The sequence below is a fragment of the Haliotis rubra genome, unplaced genomic scaffold, assembly GCF_003918875.1.
Source record: "Haliotis rubra isolate DU_JTF1 unplaced genomic scaffold, ASM391887v1 Scf243, whole genome shotgun sequence".
Taxonomy (NCBI): domain Eukaryota; kingdom Metazoa; phylum Mollusca; class Gastropoda; order Lepetellida; family Haliotidae; genus Haliotis; species Haliotis rubra.
In genome coordinates, this window is record NW_025766481.1 from 560,488 (window position 1) to 581,755 (window position 21,268).

Below are 21,268 nucleotides of genomic sequence, written 5' to 3' on the forward strand. Positions count from 1 at the left end.
CTCGCTCTGAGGTTGTATTGATTGTGACGTCAGAGTTGTTTCCACAAATAGGTCTGAGGGTAGGGTTACATCTACTGGGAATTGTCGGAACATTCTCGACTAGACTTGTCATGATGAGGTTGGGGTTCATCGTGTTTTGTTTTTCAGGCTTCCGGGAATTGCGCGTGTTTGTTTGTGTTCAACTCTCTGGATCACAACGCGTCTCGACATGCGATACGAGTCCATTCAACGTTCTTAGGTACCGTGCATTTCAGGTTTGTTTTAATGTGACCGTCAGTTTTTGAAAAATAGAACATGTTTCAGGAAATACAGAAAAGATCATTTTACCAGATGAAGAAATATATTGTCATGAAGCAGTGGCAGAGAAGATATTTTACGCCGCAGACATGTCCACATGCTTTTATGGCCCCCGCTTGGGAAATAGAGGAATTCTGACACTCATCTCATCACAAATTTGTATGTCACACATGCCAGTGTAATATAGAACCAGAGACCATATTCCGGTATATGGTCTCTGATAGAACACTCGACAATGAGACAGTAGTATGACTGTGGTCTGTAAGTAATCGACAGACAGTCTAGTGATTGACATCAAGAGCATCTATCAATACATTTGGGATACGATGTCTTGAGCATCAACAAAGTCAGCGAGTCTGACCACGGGATTCCATAAGTCCCATATGCTTTATACTGCATTTGACACATACACGCTTGTGTGGAACACGAACTATAGCTGAACAGACGAGTTGAATCAATTTTACTATAGCTGAATAGATGCATATAACATTGCTGGTATGACGTTACCCCGTCTGTGTGGAACACGAACTATAGCTAAACAGATGCATATAAAATTGCTGGTATGACGTTACCCCGTCTGTGTGGAACACGAACTATAGCTAAACAAATGCTTATAACATTGCTGGTATGAAGTTACCCAATCTGTGTGGAACACGAACTGTAGCTAAACAGATGCTTATATAACATTGCTGGTATGACGTTATCTCTTCTGTGTGGAACACGAACTGTAGCTAAACAGATGCATATAACATTACTGGTATGACGTTATCTCTTCTGTGTGGAACACGAACTGTAGCTAAACAGATGCATATAACATTGCTGGTATGACGTTATCTCTTCTGTGTGGAACACGAACTGTAGCTAAACAGATGCATATAACATTGCTGGTATGACGTTACCCCGTCTGTGTGGAACACGAACTATAGCTAAACAGATGCATATAACATTGCTGGTATGACGTTATCTCGTCTGTGTGGAACATCAACTATAGCTAAACAGATGCATATAACATTGCTGGTATGACGTTACCCAATCTGTGTGGAACACGAACTATAGCTAAACAGATGCATATAACATTACTGGTATGACGTTACTCCGTCCGTGTGGAACACGAACTGTAGCTAAACAGATGCATATAACATTGCTGGTATGACGTTACCCAATCTGTGTGGAACACGAACTGTAGCTAAACAGATGCATATAACATTGCTGGTATGACGTTACCCCGTCTGTGTGGAACACGAACTATAGCTAAACAGATGCATATAACATTGCTGGTATGACGTTATCTCGCCTGTGTGGAACACGAACTGTAGCTAAACAGATGCATATAACATTGCTGGTATGACGTTATCTCTTCTGTGTGGAACACGAACTGTAGCTAAACAGATGCATATAACATTGCTGGTATGACGTTATCTCTTCTGTGTGGAACACCAACTGTAGCTAAACAGATGCATATAACATTGCTGGTATGACGTTATCTCTTCTGTGTGGAACACGAACTGTAGCTAAACAGATGCATATAACATTGCTGGTATGACGTTATCTCTTCTGTGTGGAACACCAACTGTAGCTAAACAGATGCATATAACATTGCTGGTATGACGTTATCTCGTCTGTGTGGAACATCAACTATAGCTAAACAGATGCATATAACATTACTGGTATGACGTTATCTCTTCTGTGTGGAACACGAACTGTAGCTAAACAGATGCATATAACATTGCTGGTATGACGTTATCTCTTCTGTGTGGAACACGAACTGGTTAGCTTAAACAGATGCATATAACATTGCTGGTATGACGTTACCCCGTCTGTGTGGAACACGAACTATAGCTAAACAGATGCATATAACATTGCTGGTATGACGTTATCTCGTCTGTGTGGAACATCAACTATAGCTAAACAGATGCATATAACATTGCTGGTATGACGTTACCCAATCTGTGTGGAACACGAACTATAGCTAAACAGATGCATATAACATTACTGGTATGACGTTACTCCGTCCGTGTGGAACACGAACTGTAGCTAAACAGATGCATATAACATTGCTGGTATGACGTTACCCAATCTGTGTGGAACACGAACTGTAGCTAAACAGATGCATATAACATTGCTGGTATGACGTTATCTCGCCTGTGTGGAACACGAACTGTAGCTAAACAGATGCATATAACATTGCTGGTATGACGTTATCTCTTCTGTGTGGAACACCAACTGTAGCTAAACAGATGCATATAACATTGCTGGTATGACGTTACCCAATCTGTGTGGAACACGAACTGTAGCTAAACAGATGCATATAACATTGCTGGTATGACGTTATCTCTTCTGTGTGGAACATCAACTATAGCTAAACAGATGCATATAACATTGCTGGTATGACGTTACCCCGTCTGTGTGGAACACGAACTGTAGCTAAACAGATGCATATAACACTGCTGGTATGACGTTATCTCGCCTGTGTGGAACACGAACTATAGCTAAACAGATGCTTATAACATTGCTGGTATGACGTTATCTCGCCTGTGTGGAACACGAACTGTAGCTAAACAGATGCATATAACATTGCTGGTATGACGTTACCCCGTCTGTGTGGAACACGAACTGTAGCTAAACAGATGCATATAACATTGCTGGTATGACGTTATCTCGCCTGTGTGGAACACGAACTATAGCTAAACAGATGCATATAACATTGCTGGTATGACGTTACCCCGCCTGTGTGGAACACGAACTGTAGCTAAACAGATGCATATAACATTGCTGGTATGACGTTACCCAATCTGTGTGGAACACGAACTGTAGCTAAACAGATGCATATAACATTGCTGGTATGACGTTACCCCGCCTGTGTGGAACATCAACTGTAGCTCAACAGATGCATATAACATTGCTGGTATGACGTTACTCCGTCCGTGGTAACAGTAACTATAGCTAAACAGTCGCTTGACAGCGGTACAAGAATCTGAATCGAAACGTCGCACTAAATAACAAACCTGAAAGAAGTTGTTATCCATTAGGTTTGTTCAATATTCATTAAATTGATCTGTAGATTTGACAATGTCAAACTAGATTTGCCCATTCTCTCTATAGGCTACTTGAGTTAGACTCCATATTTTATTTATTCCCTGGGGTCCCACCCACACTCAACCTAATACAGGAAGTGGAAGACATCCTGCAGTGACGTATCACGTGGCAGACTTCAGTGAAGACATGAAGGGAGCTGCACATTACACACAAGTTATTTTCTTCTTGGAAAGGGGCTGATAACACTCGACCTCCATGATAGCCGTAATACAGGATGTACTTCACTTGGTCGTATCCTGTGTTGACGAGTACATATCTACATTGTAAACATATCAAATATACGTGTTGTGCAAACGTTCCATACAGGAATATCGACGTGGCTCACAACAGGTCCTGTGGTTTGCTCACTCTAACATACTAGATTAACAGTAGTGACCTTAACTACTGACATGGCTTACTTTGCATGTAGAACAAGTCCATTACTTTCTCTATGCTCACGTCACCAGTTGCCACGTGACATTTGGGTTTGTATCGCTTGTGGGGTCAAGCAGTGCATTGTCTTGAATCCCCGCAATAAGATTATATTCTTGATTTTCTATTAACATACCCTTATATTAACATATCCTTATCACGCGATTAAACCTATTGTATTTTCATCGTTTGTCTTTTTACCAACATGTATGTTTCTTATTAATTCGATAATAGAAAATTGATATGACTAGAACGCCACGTATCTAACCTGGTTGTATATGACGATATATACACCTTCAACTTGAAAATCAGTCTATTTAGCCAGTTCATATTGTTGTAGTAAGCATCAATATTTTGTCTGAGTGAGTGAGTGAATGTGTCTGCTGTGAAATATTACCATTATATCATCATCCGCGAAGACACGACCCTGGAACAGGCGAACCAGTGATTAATAGCAAGAGCAACGGTGACGGTTGTCGATTTACGGCGATACACAATATAACCAAAAAAAACCAACCCACTGACAAACCCCCACACACACCCACACACACACACACTCTTTATTATCAGAAATAAAAGACCACGATTGGTACAGATCGACCTACATAAGCCACGTGGTCAAGGCATCACGGTTGTTTTCACATACAGCTTCATTCACCATACTAACAGAAAAACAAGGTTTATGGATTGAGTCAAAAGTTGATAACATCGTGATTTTGTGTTTATAGGAACTACGGTTTATTACTTCTTGCTGTTTGATAGTCCCTATACATACAACAAGCGTGGACAGTCTCTGGCAATCTTCTTAGGATGAAGCCAGCAGGGGTCACAGTTGAGACGCTAGTGTTTCCCCCAGACCCTATAGATTAGATAGGTGTCCTACTCAAGTCCAGAACGATGTAGCAAGTCTCAGCTCTTGAAAGTAAGGATTGTTCTGGGCTCCATTTGGATATGTGTTTTGTATGTGTATCTTGAACTCCCCCCACACACTGGAACTGACAAACGATGGTGACTTACATGGCCGGTGTCTTCAACAATGTAAGGTGACAAATCGTGAAGATGTAATTCACTGTTAACACACAATTTGGGTCATTTGGTATTTTTTACTAATAAACTATTCATATCCCCACTTCCAACAAATTAGTATTCATATAATGGCATATTTCTGACAAAGTATTAATTTGAACAAATCCCCCTTCCCATCCAATACGAATCAAGGGATACAGCTTTATACAGGGGAAAAAAATTGAAGAACTGGTGTTTTAGTGGGTACCTACAAGTTTCAATCCCCCTCGTTCCCTCTATGTCAGATGAGTAGATGCTGACGAAGGACATTAGACAAGCATTGGTCTGATACACTGTAACTGACCATCACATCGATGTCATGTTGGATGTCAATAGTTGACATCATTGTCATGTTACACTATGGATCACTTAATTACGTGTGATGAAATGAAAATATGCATATTGCCAACATCTTCACCAGGGGCGGATACAGCTTTTTGAGAGAGAGAGAGAGAGAGAGAGAGAGAGAGAGAGAGAGAGAGAGAGAGAGAGAGAGAGAGAGAGAGAGAGAGAGAGAGAGAGAGAGAGAGAGAGAGAGTGAGTGTGTGTGTGTGTGTTTGTGTTTGCACACTATTGAGAAAAGGGAGGGTGCACACTTCATTTTCACCAGAGTTTCAATGGTCATTTAATAAACTTTCAGGATACGCACCCCTGCACCCCCTTCTGGATCCGCCTATGTTCACGAAGTACAATTATACAGTGACGTCATCATGCTCCGGTTAGTGGCATGATAATGACAGATAGAGTGTGTGGACCGGACATGTTTCCTCTATGTATCTACATATGACTAAACCGTGCGTCACACTGGCGTGATGTAACGGGTGGCCAGTTACCTCAAGGGAAAGCGGAAGCTCTAAGTGACAATGTACATAGATAAGTAGACCTTTTAACACATTCAATGAGCTGTTATTCAGAACCACAGTCTATTCCCTATTGAAACAGTGTCCACATCACCCACAACTGTCATTCTCCATAAACTAGGGTACCCTGGCTGAAGCCCGTACTTTTCTGGTCTGGTCACGGTGTATTCCTAGGAAGAAAGGATGTATGAGTTGCCTCCCCTGTTTAAAGGGATCACATTGGGCCGTTTACTTTGTTGTTTTGTGTCGCACTAAGCAATGTTCGAACTAAATGACGGCAGTCTGCAAATAATCGAGTCTGGACCAGACAATCTAGTGATTAACATCATGTACCGTTCTACACAACTGGGCATGTGTCAACCAAGCTTGGGTTTGACCACCCTATCCCATCAGTCGTCTCATAAACAGACATCGGTTCCCGAACATAGGTTCTAACCCGGATCTTTACATGTTCACATTGAACCTTGAATATACGCTTTACCTGCCGTACAGGGGACAGACAAGTTGACTAATCCCACTCCTTATTACTGGTTAACAATATCATATACATTAGATGCCGGACGTAGGTCTCCCATGCTTTCACCTCTCATTCAATACTGAGCATGTAACACGGAACACTAGTGGTGCTCCTGTTTAGTTGGGATCTGTCGATGTCCCACTCTAGGGGGAGGAAAGTCTCCTTAACATCATAAACAATGTATGGTCTTCAGAAATCAGAGGGATCTCAAATATTTACTGTTATTGAATGGCCACCATTTGTCGCCATTGCAGTTGTGTATTATTTGTATATGCAGTATAATTTATATCTGTACAATAAGTTACATAATGATCATCATAACATGTACGCTTAATTACACATCTTTGTGCATAAGTTGCATTTATTATACACCTGTCGCATGCGTAATTGTTGTGTAAAGTAGGGGTGGCCATGTAAGGCTGTTACTTTCTTTAAATCCTGTTGTACATTTAGAAAATCAAACATGCTAAAGCTAGGCTACTTGTGCTTCCACGTAGACAGCATACAAACACATGTATGAAACAACAACTCTTCATGTCACGTAGCAGTGTACCCCGTCGAATAGACCGAGTCGCAGTGTACAGTAGACATTGGCGGAAACCATCCCCAATTGTCATTGGCACCAGATATGGTAATCGTCCTCCTACTCCACACCAACTGAGCTCTACCTCACCGTGCATGGTGACCGAGTAACGTTGGTGGAGGAGTGTAGTAAATAGTTCCTCTTCACAAGGTTCCTTGGAGAGGCAGCAGATAGATATGCAATGGCATTCTCTGAAGTGATAATTCTGCTTTGACAGTAGTTTCTATAAGTAACGTTATAGAACTGCTTTTAATTAAAGTAACAGTTGTTTAGACCCCAAATTATATATAGCATTTTTCAGCTCCCCTTAAAATGAAATTTAAATAAATGTAATAATAATAATAATATGTCATGTAAAAACAGTTCACAAGAGTTGATGAGCACGAAATTGTCTATATTTAGCTCTGGGGTTTTCCATATGTTTTTGTGGGGAATCCTCTGTGACGTATTTCCGCTTTGCCTCATTACCGAATCAACATTCTCCATTTTGCGAGGAGCGGTAAGCTGTGTTGCCAAAATGTTTATGAAAAGTCAAACTTGTGAATGAGGCTTGCGCCGCCAGTTCGTTTTATCAATAAGTGATACCGTGTGTTTGACAGTAAGTTTTAAGTGAAATAGCTTATGAACTGTCAGTTGTTGGGAAATGTTCGTTGAATGAAAAGGTGCCTCACCTGTTTTCTATTGACAGGTCTGCGATCAGTTGATAGGTCTGTGCTTGCTTGACCCTTTCCAATCACAGGCATGCGTCCTGGTTCGCCGACCATGTAATGCGAACAACGTATAATCGTGTCAGTCACTTAAAATCCATCCTATGCTCAAACAATTTTGTGTTCACAATACACGGAACAGCAACGTAATCAATTAATCAAAAGAAATGAATTGAAAGTTTTTTGGGGGGTAAATTGCAGAACAGAAGCAAAAGAACGCTTGTGTTTCTCAATACCCTGACAGGTAGTACACAATATTTCTCTGTCACAGGTCCCTTTTAATTCATTTGCTCATGAATTAGAACAGTATTTGTATGAAATGAGCTTTTAATCAGTTAGGGTTGGGGTTTGTGTCTGTTACGTATGGAGGATACATATTTTCTTCAAGTCTACAACTTCAATTATCATAAGAAAGGTATGATACTTTATGGATGACAACTTCTTTATTATATTATGATCCGACTTTTCCGTATAGATTCTAATACCGTTGTCAAGCAACAGTGAAGTACTACAGCACTTACATATATACGGGTCAACTGCAGTATTTGGGTGCCTGCTTTGTTGGTTTCTGTAATGACCAGCCTCCATACAGAAGCAGCCAAAGCCATCTTTGCTTATATACAAGCATGCTGAAATCTGTAAGGAGGCCTTTTTCAACCAAAAGGACCTAAAAAAATTAACTGGACATGAAAGGCATAGTCTGAAAACAGTAGACCTTTGGGTGAAGCTGTGTCCTGGTGGGGTCAACTTCATGTTGGTTATGGGCGGTACTAACATGACGTAAGACACCACATACACAAATGTGTCACATACCTAATATGGACTTGTTACTACAGACAACGTTACGTAAATAAGGAACTGCACATGCATGGAATGTCTTTATTCAGCAACTTCCCTAAAAGGAAAAACGTTCTTTCCAGTTTTGGGGGCCCAAATACTGCAGTCTACCCATTACATCACATATGTGCTTCAAGTCTGTAACAACCTCAACAGTCATGAGGAGAGCACCACTAACAGATTGTGGTTTGAATATTGTTTATACATCTCTTAGTGCTACACACACCATGCATCATTCTATGTGTGTTAAAGTGTTGTCAAATGCCAATACTGCCTGTTTCTCAGACATGTTAATGTTGGGGATAAATTGCATGTTGAGCATTTACTATTCAGAGTATCAAGCATGTTGCCAACTGCATCTCAGTACATTAACAATGAATTAAAAGGATTTTTGTTAAACTATCTTCTAAATATGCTAAACATGTTGTTCAAATTAACTTAAACTAAAGGGTGTACATCCTAAATATTTGTTGACATTATGTATAGGCGAGTTTTTCAAGAATCCACTTAACAAGTCCTAGAATACTCACATACCTTATGGATGATGGGGTAGCCTTGTGGTTAATATTGTCCAAGTACTCCCCCATCATGATAGTGCTGGAATATTACTAAAAGTGGCTTTAAAGATACACTTCCACATGCTTTATATACAGAGAGGGGCAAATACTGGTTGCAGTTTTTGGTAGCTAGGGGACATACCCAGTATATAACAAATATACCATTTTCTTCTTGACCAAGGTTTCTGAAAGTGTTAACTTGATTAAATCTGTATGTTAAGAGTTTTTTATAAGTGTATAGAAAACAAGAATTAGATGCTGATTATAGTTTTATGTACTACATCATAACTACAATATGAGCAGTGATGAGCTGCTTATGAGTGATACATCATACAAACTACTATGGACTCCCAGAGGACTGGGACATTTCTGGACAAATACATTTGCAGAAATTGTGGTTCAAAGAATATGCAAAATATTTGTAGCAATACAGCTGATTTATTGTTGACTTCTCCAGTGAATGACAACTTAATAAGAGTTTCAGTGTATACTATATTTTCCTGCTGCAAGCATGGTATGAGTAAAAGTTTGTTATTTTCTTTTCCATATCTATTTCCAGGATACTGATGATCAACATTCCATGCTGCCTGTTTCATTCTGTGTCAGCTATGCCAAAACATTCCTAGAAATCATGAATAGGTGACGGACCCACAGTGTTTTTCATGATGGCATTGAAGCCAGTCCTGAAGTTAAAGGTGGATGAACTGTTCTTACGTTGGCTCAGTGAGACAGAGACTCAGCATGTTCTGAGAGAGAATCTTCGTCAACTTGTCTTGGGGGAGACTTTGACTGAGCCATCGCCACGGAAGCAACAATCTCCTCGCCACCGTCCAGGGTCACCTCCATATGGGGCCAATGCCTTCAAGCTACCAAGTCCCAGAAGCCCACGTCGTCCATTAACATCTAAAAATCACAAGAATATCAATGCAAACTGCAAGGTAAGTGAAAGTGATAGGTTGACTCAATCAACATGAATGTTTCCTACTTTCATCATGTTCATTGTGTGAAGATCAGGGTTAAAATTGGTCATCAGCAACTAGTGCTTGTTGTAAAAGGCAACTAATGGTATTGGGTGGTCAGGCTCGCTGACATGGTTGACACATGTCATCGTACCCAAATTGCGTAGATCGATGCTCATGCTGTTGATCACTGTATTGTCTGGTCTGGGCTCGATTATTTATAGACAGCTGTCATATAGTGGTGCAAATATCACAGAGCAAATTTCTCAGCCTTACACAATTTTAGTGTAGACTCACTGAATTTGTTTCCCAGATTTAAACTGAATGGTGTAATGTTGAATCTGTGTCAGTGACTTGCAGCTGGGAGTATGTTGCAGGGATCAGTGTTGGGAGTCTCCACCCAAATGTTTGTGGTCAGGCAGAATGTAATCATTTCTCATGCTCTGTTGTTTGCTTTGAATGTGAATAAATTTATGAACACATACAATTGCCTGTTCATTCAAACATCTCAGCAATATATTAGACAAATTTTATCGTACAAGCATTATCATAACAAATGGCATGTGGTTTGAGGTTTTGTTACATGCATAAAGGACAGCTTTGATGTGAAATGGCAGCAACACAAGTAGTATATTCCCTCTATTCCCGATAGTACTACATACTTTCACTTCTAGTATTTATCCTATATTTGCTTTAATTTCTCATCATAGTATGTAAAGCAAATGTTTTACATTTCTGAGGATGTTACTTTCACATCTGTGGATAATATTTTCATCTCTATGTGAAATGTGAAACACAGATATATTTGGATTCATTCAGAAACAGTGCAACACCTCACTTTGTAAATTGTATATGTACTTACGTATCGCATGTGTAACATCTGTCCTTATGCTAATTAAAAAAAAAATGCCTTCATTGAAACGGCAGACAGATTAAATATACACTAAAACAATTTTCCCAACTCTCAATATCTGTCCACCAATTGCTCTCATATCATGTTATATAATTTTTCACTATTGTTTTTGCCTCATCTTGCTACCTCCCCTAGTTCATTTACATTGTTGGAACCTATTGGAATATGTGCAATAGGCTCCTCAGGCTCTCCCTTTCATTATTGTTACAGATTGTCCATAACATTTAATAAATTTAGGGGGTTTGTTGAAAATGGAACAGAATAACTACATATCAACATAATGGTTGTGTGTGAAACACAGATACCGAAACTGTATTGTCTCAGACAACTGTAGACAAAATTAAAAATGCTTGAATTACCTATTACACTGCCCATAAACCCACTTGTGATAAGTCTTTTTATAGAAATAGTACAAATAGACTACAGTGGCATGGCTGCCATGGAATTCTTGTTTCTTACACTTTTAGTTTGAAATTTGTGAGTTTTTGCCCAGCAATATGCACTGTCATTACAAAAGAACTATTTAGACATGATATCAGGGTACTGACAGTAATTATACCACAGAAATTCCAGTATTTTTTTCCTTATCCTGACTCATGCTCTTTTGCTTGTCTTCTTCTTCTTGCGAACATAGTGGAACACTTGTATCTCCTTAATTGAAGCTCCCTTCAATGTAAAATCACTAATTAGTACTCACCAAGAGTTGCCTCCCTTTGCCTTTGCGCGGGGAAAAGGTGGCGCCACCCTCTGGCCTCATGCTTCACTCTCTCCTTCTTCGCCCAGTGAGCAGGATGTGAGAGCGCCTGTGTCTCCTTACACACTATATCCTTTGGTTTTCTTAGTTAGTTACCTCCTATAGGTTACTATAGAGGTATAGCTAGTATCCTTCATTAATATGTATTGATAATTAATCATTATTTCTACTGTTTATTCCGTGAGTTAAGTGATTGTTCAGCTAGTATTACGTTGATGAAAATCTGTACTATTTGTAGATTACGTTTTTCTGCTGCTGACCCGCATGTAATATGCCCTAGTTGTTCTACGCCTTGTGCGTTTGATTCACGTTGCAGTTACTGCATTAATCTATCTAATTCTGCTTTTAATAAATATCATCTTTGCGTCTTGAGACGTGCAGCAGATAGAGTCACGCAAACAAAGGGTTAGACATGGCGATGCCGGAATCCCCATCCAGTCAGCTGCTGTTGGTCGACCCCCTCCCGTCTGGTGTTCCGCTAGAGCGTCCCTCGGAGGAGGGGCGTGGGATGCAGTCCGCCGCCTCCAAGAAGCGTCCTGCCTCACCAGACATCCCGTCATCGCAGCCAAAGTCTAAGAGGGCCTCGACGTCTACTCAACGCAGACTCCGTACCCCCAGGGCAGCGTCTACCTCCAAGGGAAAGTCTACGAAGTCGTCAAGAACTTTCTCAGCCGAGATCGTTCCAGCCGCTGAACTGGGCCTCTACGATGATCAGCCGATCATCATCCCCGACCTACGCCACAAGAAGCGACCGGTGACAGCTACAGTGACGTCAGCAGAGATCGCCATGCAGCCTGATGTGTCTACACCCGATGTCGGACGATCTCCCTGAGGGCCCCCGCCGCTAACATCGCGCAGAGAGGGCACCCACTACGCCGTCGCAGACCGTCCCAGATGAACTGATGCACGGAAAATCATGGATCATGATGGAAGACCACTACAGACTGGAGAAGCAGCCAGCCCAGGGCCTGAGCCAGCGAAGGCTCCAGCATGAAGCGACACCCCAGAGGGACCCCGTCAGCGTAAGCGGCCCACGGCGAAGCCACCTTCAGCGAAGGAAGTCACAGACCACCTCGGACGAAGGACCCAGATGTAGCAGGCCTTGGCGGGATAGATCATCACCTTCCTCGGCTTCATCCTTAGATGCGGACTCAGACCACCAGACTTCACGGAAGCCAGCAGCGAAGGTCAAGTCGCCGTTCCCCAGGACCGGGCGCAGAGAAGCAGCGAAGGCCCAGCGAAGGGACCTGGCTCCAGATCATCGTCGTCCAGAAGGACATCGAGGGACTCCACAAGAGCCAGCGAAGCTATCAACATTCACCTCACAGGTCTCCGAAGGTCAACCCATAGGCGCCAGATCACCAAGGCGATCACCTGCGCCGTTCACAGCGCCCGATCTCCTCGTTCATCACCACGTCGATCTCCTCGCGGAGGTCACCACACAAGTCTGCACAGAAGTCTACAGTCAGGTCTCCCCTAGCGTCACCCGGCACAGTGGTAGAAGCACACAGTCCACCATCTGAAGAGCATCAACCTCTCATCAGCGACCCTGGGGTAGAAGATGATGGAGGCATCATTTTCTCAGGCGGCTGAGATCACGATATTGGATGGTAAACAACCTAGACCTTTCTTCACCTTCCAAGAGTGGCAGCTTCGGCAGACCTACCTGATGAAGGAAGGCGATGCAGGCGCCGTCACCTTACCTCCGATCGACCCGATTGCTGCGGTGCCACAGAATCTAGATACAGCCTTCCATAAAGCCACGAAAGTTCAGACGCCACACCTACCGAACTTTCACGCTAAGAAGTTCTCAACTCATAACATGGACCCCTTCTTCAAGGCACAAGACATCGATGACAACTACAAGCTGATCAGTGATGTCAAGAACAAGAACTACAAGATTGGCGATCGCAAGCTGGTGCAGATAGAAACCATGGCGAGGCGCATGTTCTTTGGCCTTAATAGATCTAGAGCGATCAATGAGACACTTATCACCAGATTAAGTGACCACGACTTCTGAAGATGATAGGATGATCTACTTCGGCCCTACTGATGCAAAGAAGGACCAGCAGTTCCTAGCGGATCATCTCACATCAGTCTCAGCAGCGCTAACCTTAGCTTCGTCGTCAAGGCCTCCTCGCTTCCTGCAGCTGGGGTGAGAACTTTACAGCTCCACTCTATACAGCCCGTGGTCCTCCCCATCCATCTTTGTGGAGGAATTGAGAAAGTCTCCAAAGGAAGTCACTAAGGATTCCAGAGAAGTCCTTATGATTAAGTCGATGGACACGCTAGCCAGCGTCATCAGGCGAGACTTCACAAAGATATTCAGGGAGATCTAAATTCACTGGATTACAGAGAGAGCGCGGGATAGGAAGATGGCCAGCTCAGGGGAAAAGATTCTTTTAAATTAAGCCCATATGGCAACTATAGAGGAGGATCAGGAAGAGGCAGGGCACCCAGAGGTTCCGCAACTATAAGCGCTGAAAGACAGGTTGGAGCGACTGGAGTCTTCCACCCCAGCCGTTCCAGTACAGCCGTCACAAGTGGGTGGACGCCTTCAACTACACTGGCAGAACTGGGGAATGTTACAAGACCCTTATGTCTCCAACATTCTTCAACACGGTTTAGTATCCCACTACAGGCCGCGCCTCGCTGACAGTCAACCCTCACAAGTTAGACTTCCAGGCACAACAACTACCAAAGTTAAGAGAGGCTGTTACATCGCTCTTAACCAAGCAGGCCATAGAAGTACTAGATCAAGTAAACATCGGACCAGGCTTCTACTCCCCAGTTTTCCTAGTACCCAAGAAAAACTCCAAGGAGAAATACAGACTCATTTACAACATGAGCATATTCAACAGAAATTATCTCATAAACCGCCAAAGTTTAGCATGATACATCTACCTCAGTTACGGCAGTTGATTAGTCCCATGGATTACATGGCCAGTATAGATCTGCAAGGCGCATATCTACACATCCCGATACATCCCGAATCCAGGAAATACCTACGATTTACACTAGACGGGCTGCATTACCAATGGAAAGTACTCCCATTCGGAATATCATCAGCCCCCTGGCTATTCACGAGGATAACGAAACCTATTGTCACCTATCTACATCGTCTAGGGCTACGCAGTGCGTTCTACCTCGACGACGGGATACAAGTAGATCAAGATCCACAGCGTCTCAAACTACAGTTAAACTACATCATAAAGCTACTAACACAGCTAGGATGGTTAGTAAACTTACTCAAGTCGGACCTAGTACCATCGCAAGATCTGCAATTCCTAGGCATTCGATTTATCACGACTCTCAACCGTATCGTCGTACCAGAAGACCGTTGGCTCAAGATCCAACAGACCATTCCGCCAGCTCTACTCTCTCCGTTACCACTACGACATTGGCAGAGCCTGTTGGGTCTCCTCACGTCAGCCCAAGACATGACAGTCAGAGGCAGAATACAGTTACGTCCGTTACAGGTCTTCATCAATGCACATCTCAACGACCTACAACCATTCAGTCTACCGAAACACCTCAGACCTCATCTACTATGGTGGACCAGGAGGTCGAATGTCTGCGAAGGTATTTGTTTAACAGAGCAGGAATTCAAAACCCATCTATATGTAGACGCGTCGCTCCAGGGTTGGGGAGCTCATCTCGCCAACCCGGACGGCATCAGGGTTATGGAATCAGCAAGAAAGCAAGCTCCATATAAACATGTTAGAGATGAAAGCGGTAATCAACGCCATACTTCATTGGAGCACCATTCTACAAAATGCGCATCTGATGATTCATACCGACAACTCGACAGTGGCGTTTTATGTGAACAAACAAGGCTCAAGCGAGATCACTGAACCTATTGACTTTAAGCTTTCAACTGTTGATCTAATCCACGATCTCAACTTACATGTCAGAGCATGTCACATTCCCGGAGCCAAGAATGTACTAGCAGAGGCGCGCTCTCTCGGCCACATCAACCGTCACCGACAGAATGGATGCTCAATACAGAAATCTTTGCACAGATTATCAAGCAAATAGGAGCTCGCTAATAGATCTATTAAGCCTGCGCTTCAACAATCAGCTACCAACATTACGTGTCACCAGTCCCGGACCCACAAGCATGGGCAGCGGGCGGCTCTAAGCATATCCTGGGAAGGCCTCAATGCGTGCGGCGTTTCGCCGCCAGCAATAATCCCTCAAGTGTTACAGAAAATCAGACAAACACAGAGCCTCCAACTCACTTTGGTGCGCCCTACTGGCCAGCCAGAGCGTGGTTTCCCATTCTAATTCAAGAACTTCGGTCAACCAACACTAGAGCTACCAAAGCTCGAATCTATTAGTTCATCCACACACCAAACAGGTGCGCGGAAGCCCAGGAGTATTCCAACTTCGCGTATGGACTGTATTAAAATGTGTTTAAACAAGAGGATATTCAACCAGGCGGCAAAAGCAGTCCGCGCTTGCTGCGGCTATTCTACGCGTGGCAATGCGGCGACAAGTGGCACAGTTTGAAAATTACGCAGCAAATAAAGGGATTTACAGCGAGAGATGCTACTCATCCACAAGTGGCAGATTATTTGTGTTACCTACGTCAAAACAAACATTTAAAAGGCTCGACATTGTCAACATATCTTGCCGCGCTTAGTTCTGTGATAACTATGAGAGCGGGTGTCAAGTTAACCAAGACTCCAGAGTTACTGGCCTTACTACGTGCTTTCGATTGGAGGATCAAAGCGGAAGTTCCACGCCCAGCTTGGGATCTGAATATAGTGCTCCAACACCTCACAAGTGAGGCTTATGAACCGTTGGAATCGACAACCTTTGAATTTCTCTCACAGAAAGCGCTTTTCCTGTTATCTCTAGCCACGGCAGCCAGGATGTCAGAAATTTCGCACTAGATTATGAGAGGATACAGTTTGATGACAATCAAAACACAGCGCACCTGGGATTAAGATGGGATTTCATCGCCAAAAATCAATTGCCAGGTCAACCAGACAGGTTATTCCATATTCCTGCACTCTCCTCGATTCTCGGATCTCAGGATACACTGGACTTATCTCTATGCCCAGTCAGAGCTCTCAAAGTCTATTTTCTGACGTTCCAAAACAAAGCGAAGATTTCTCAAGCGATTATTCATCCCTTATCGGCAACAACTCAGACAGAAGTCTCTCGTACCACCATATCTATATGGATAAGAACTGTCATGCCAGCCTACAAGGCAGCAGGACTGGACCCTCCAACAGCATCAAATCCCCATGAGATCAGGGCATTGGCTTCCACTTTCGCTCTACGGTAACTGTTCATTGAATACAATTATGGAAGGATGCTTTTGGAAATCTAACATGGTGTTTGCTAATCACTATCTGAGAGATATCACCACCGAGGGCGTCTCAGGTATTCACCATTTTGGTCCCTTGGTCCTCGCACAGCAGTTGACAGTCCCTCGTGAGGCGTTAACACATAGTCTTCACGAGATTATTATGTATATTTCATACCTGTATTATCTAGCTTATAACTCTACGGAGTTCTAGGGCTATGTATATACTTAGCTTAAGTCTACTCAGCTTTAAGCTTATACTGATGATTATGTTCAGTTGTATAGCTTCTCCTTGTCAGAGTCGCTTTTATATCTTTATTTGCTAATATCATAGTATATTATTATTGTAATACCCCATTTATGGCAATATATAAACTTATGGTTTATAGTAGAGGAATTATCCTAAGTCAGTGCCTTTATGAAGTTCCCGTTAGGGGGTTATTACAGTTATATCTATATAAATCACTAATTTTATAAATCCAAAGTATTCTGTTCTTTCCCACCTCCGTTTCCGTAGGATTCTACAAGCAAAAGAGCATGAGTCAGGATAAGGAAAAATATGTAATTTTTAGAGTAAAATTGATATTTTATACTTATCCTGACTCATGAGGTAAGCTTCCCTCCCATCCTCCCCACATAACACTTTGGATTTCCCTGTAAATTCAAGTGTTGGGCTCATAAAATCAGGAGAGAGTGAAGCATGAGGCCAGAGGGTGAAGCCACCTTTTCCTTGAGAAGGCAAAGGGAGGCAACTCTTGGTGAGTACTAATTAGTGATTTTACATTGAAGGGGCTTCAATTAAGGAGATACAAGTGTTCCACTATGTTAGCAAGAAGAAGAAGACAAGCAAAAGAGCATGAGTCAGGATAAGTATAAAATATCAATTTTACTCTAAAAATTATGAGCCCAGCTGTTGAAACCCGTTTTCCCCAGAAAAGTCGGGGAAAATTAGTGAAACGTTTGAACTCCGATTTCGCGCGGTTTTTTTCATCACGTTATTTTTCAACTTTATAAGTTGAATTTGCATTTTTGACGATTTGTTTCGGTAAGTCCATACCGAAAGGTATCAGAATCTGCAAAGTTGTGTTTTACGTTGCATGTGACCTTTAAGTTACAAGTAAAGGAGGTGGCTCTCATACTTACACTCAAATACTATGGCTGCACTCATTTCTTCATGTCACAAGCTTTGATCAGATTATGGGTATAATATAAAAGAAAATTAATGTTTTAAAAGACACAATCATTATTCTAAGTAAGGTAAAAACTAGTCTTATGCAACAATTACTAAAAGCAGCATAAAACCATACTCACTCACTCTTATGCAACAAGTAATAATTTCTATAATTCACTGACCTGAGACTTACATGTTTTGGGCATTTGTAAAGAAAAGCAGCACTTCCAACAGAATAAAAAAAGACCATTTACAGTATATACTAAGGGGGTTAGACAGAAGTTTCTATGAGACTAGTGCAGGTTTCATTTTGGTTTTCTTGTTTGTACATGTAGCTAGATTTTGTCTCCATCTACTCTGCCAGTTTTCACTGATCTTGAAATGAATGACAGTTGTTGTGTCCAACCCAGTGCTTGTTAAGCATGAACACTCCATAAACGTTCTTACCAGTAATACATAGTAATTTTCTGTTGTGTAGCATCACTAACATGAGGGTCTGATTTCTCTTGGATGTTTGATATTTGTGTCAGCTGTGTTACTTGTTTCCTTCAACTAGTTTGTAACAGGGACAGATTTTCTATTATGGTTCCATGATGGAGGCAGTGGAAGTTCTTGATTGTGTTCCTCCAGTTAGCATTATGTCTAAATGCAGTTTGATGTCACCTACACACCATCTTTGTCATGTCTGTAGTATGTGCATAGAGTATAGCCAAATACCTGCTACATTATAGATTTGCATACCAAGGAAGGGTGTTCAGTCTTCTTACACTTTTCCTTAATTCACTGACAAATCAAATGTCCTCATTGGTTAGTGTCCAGCAATGTACCCTATCAAAATATGTGGCTTTTCTGAAACAGTAGAAGGGAGGTAACTCCATACCAACTACGTGTGTGCTGGGGCCAGTTAGTACAGTGAATGAACTAGAACACTTCCTGTGTGTGACGTTAAAAGTTAGTTTTGACTTGTATTGAGAATGACAAAATAGGGATCCACCGATGCACCAGTGTATTGTCTAACACCTAAACAGAACAGAAGTTATTCTCTCCTAAACTGCTGCCCACTATTCACGCTAACATTAATATGATTCTGTCTCTTCTTGTCATCTTGAAGTTCTCTTTTGACCTTTGTGCTTTAAATGTTTACATGCATAAAGTCTGGATAATTTTCTATTATAATCTATTCACAAGCTCAGTATATTGAAACATAATCACTAAATCAGCACTCTTTTGCTTTGGAAACCTGTTAATGATAAGTTTTATCCTGTGCAGAGAACTGGAAACTCAATGTCTGGTTTGCTCAACAAGCAGAAAAACAGTTTCAGTCACCCACGAACTACCTTAAAATTTAGAAGAATCTTTTTCAACTTTTTATAAATATTCGTAACAAGTAATATATAGCTTTGAAAAAGTTACAACATGAGTATATCCAGTCTAACTGTCAGAAGTGTACTTCACTTTGTTGTTTGGATTTTGTTAGTGCTTTGGGAGACACTCTCTGATTGGATGAGAGCGCCATATATGTAGAGAGTCATGTTTGTAATCTGATAACATCTTGAATTCTTATTTTTTTTATGCATAGCATTTATTTTACAAAGAATGTTAGTGTATTGAATTTTTTTGTGTGCTTCTTTTACGTGTATATGTAAAGAAAACAATTTTTATAAATATCAAAGGGCACTAAAATAGAAGAAATTGATAAATATTGACTACTACGTTTTCAGCAAAACATAGCAAATAGCCAATGTGGTTAATTCAGTATTTAAGTATTGTTCATCAATTTCAAAATTATATAGTTTTTGCAAATTATCATTTCCAAAGGAAAATGACTTTGACTATGCGATTAAATTATCTTTGTAGGCGAAATCTTTCCTTCATTATCCATTTTTTCCACACTTAATATTGACTCACCTCTGCCTCCATGTTTTATTCTGTGTATTAGGTTGCTTGTAAGCCATGTTGTCAGTGGCTGCATATTTAAAGGGAAACATGAGTAACCAATCAGCAGACATTTTGACTGAGATAATACTTAGCTATCATTTTCATATTCCTTGTTGTGATGAAACATGACCCAAGCTGGGACAGATATAGTTGACATTTGGTCACATGTCTGCTGTGTTTGTTGAATGCTCCACCCCCACCTGTTCAAGGTAAACACTTGATGTGTCTGCATCTCACTTACACATCTAGCCAATGGGGTAGTATGTGTTGATATTGGTATGGATAGTTGGATACCTCAGACATCTATAACAGACGGCTGGAATCCTCCAAGGGAAACTGTCTCTGTGATGCTACAAGCTGGGCTGCTATGGCTGTGATATTCAGGGTAATATTGCTGTCTACAGCATGAATCTCATTCCATGTACCCTGGTTACTGGGAACTGATATAGTGTCACTGCATCAGTTGATATGAAGCTGTGGTGATCTGTCATGGGGATGATATCTAGTTTGCTCTCTGTTTGAGTCTCTGCCAGACCTGTCGAGTCTGCTCAACTGAAATTGGAGTGTTATGATCAGTTTCACTTTCAGTTGGTGTGAGTGTTAACATAATATGGACCAGAAGCATGATGATTTGTGGGCTTTCTTGGAAAAGACAAAATTGTACTCAATATGGATCCAGACAGAGGCTAACATTGCAGAGTCCTACCTTGTTACTTCCTGTCATTAAAAGATGTGGGAAGAAGTTTTGAGGGAGGTGGCATATTTTGTGCTGGTAAATAAATAGTTCGGCAGTAATAGCAGATTGTCTTCATATATATATCACGGATATGTGAAATTTGTTTTTGCAAGCAAAAATAGTTGTTCTTGACTAGAGAAGTAATGTGAAGATCATTTACTGTTATTCCTCCCACACCGCAAACCAATGTTCCATTAGAATTTGTTGCCTCAGCAGGAATTAACTCGAATCAGTGTTCCAGTAGAGGATCACAGTTCACTGAATTTATGATATTGATATGTCTCCTTTCTTGAGTGCTAAATATTCCTCTATTAATCAGTACATGGTGGCTAAAGATGAAGACTTCATATCATAAACTGTTACAGGAAATGTATTCCGAAATTTCAGCTAATCTGGTCTTTAGGTGTTTCAACCATAAGTAATTTGGTTTGGTAAGATTCCTGTGGGTGACATCTCATTTCCTTATTAAATCAAACTCATCTAAGACATTCAAACAGAAAATTGTCCTTTTTCTCTGTCTAAAAATAAATATGAAAATTAAGCAATGTTA

General features: G+C 41.4%; 1 protein-coding gene across 2 annotated transcripts in view; it reads left to right on the forward strand.

Annotated features, from left to right (window-relative positions):
- Positions 1 to 7,302: 7,302 nt before the first annotated feature.
- Positions 7,303 to 21,268, forward strand: part of LOC124278892 (serine/threonine-protein phosphatase 2A regulatory subunit B'' subunit alpha-like) — a 75,499-nt gene continuing 61,533 nt past the window's right edge. Inside the window, exons 1-2 of one of the 2 annotated variants that reach the window (XM_046714692.1) lie at positions 7,303 to 7,328; positions 9,490 to 9,868. In XM_046714692.1, the coding sequence (XP_046570648.1) occupies positions 9,593 to 9,868 (276 nt within the window). In that variant the 5' untranslated portion in view covers positions 7,303 to 7,328; positions 9,490 to 9,592. The other variant, XM_046714690.1, reaches the window with a different exon arrangement.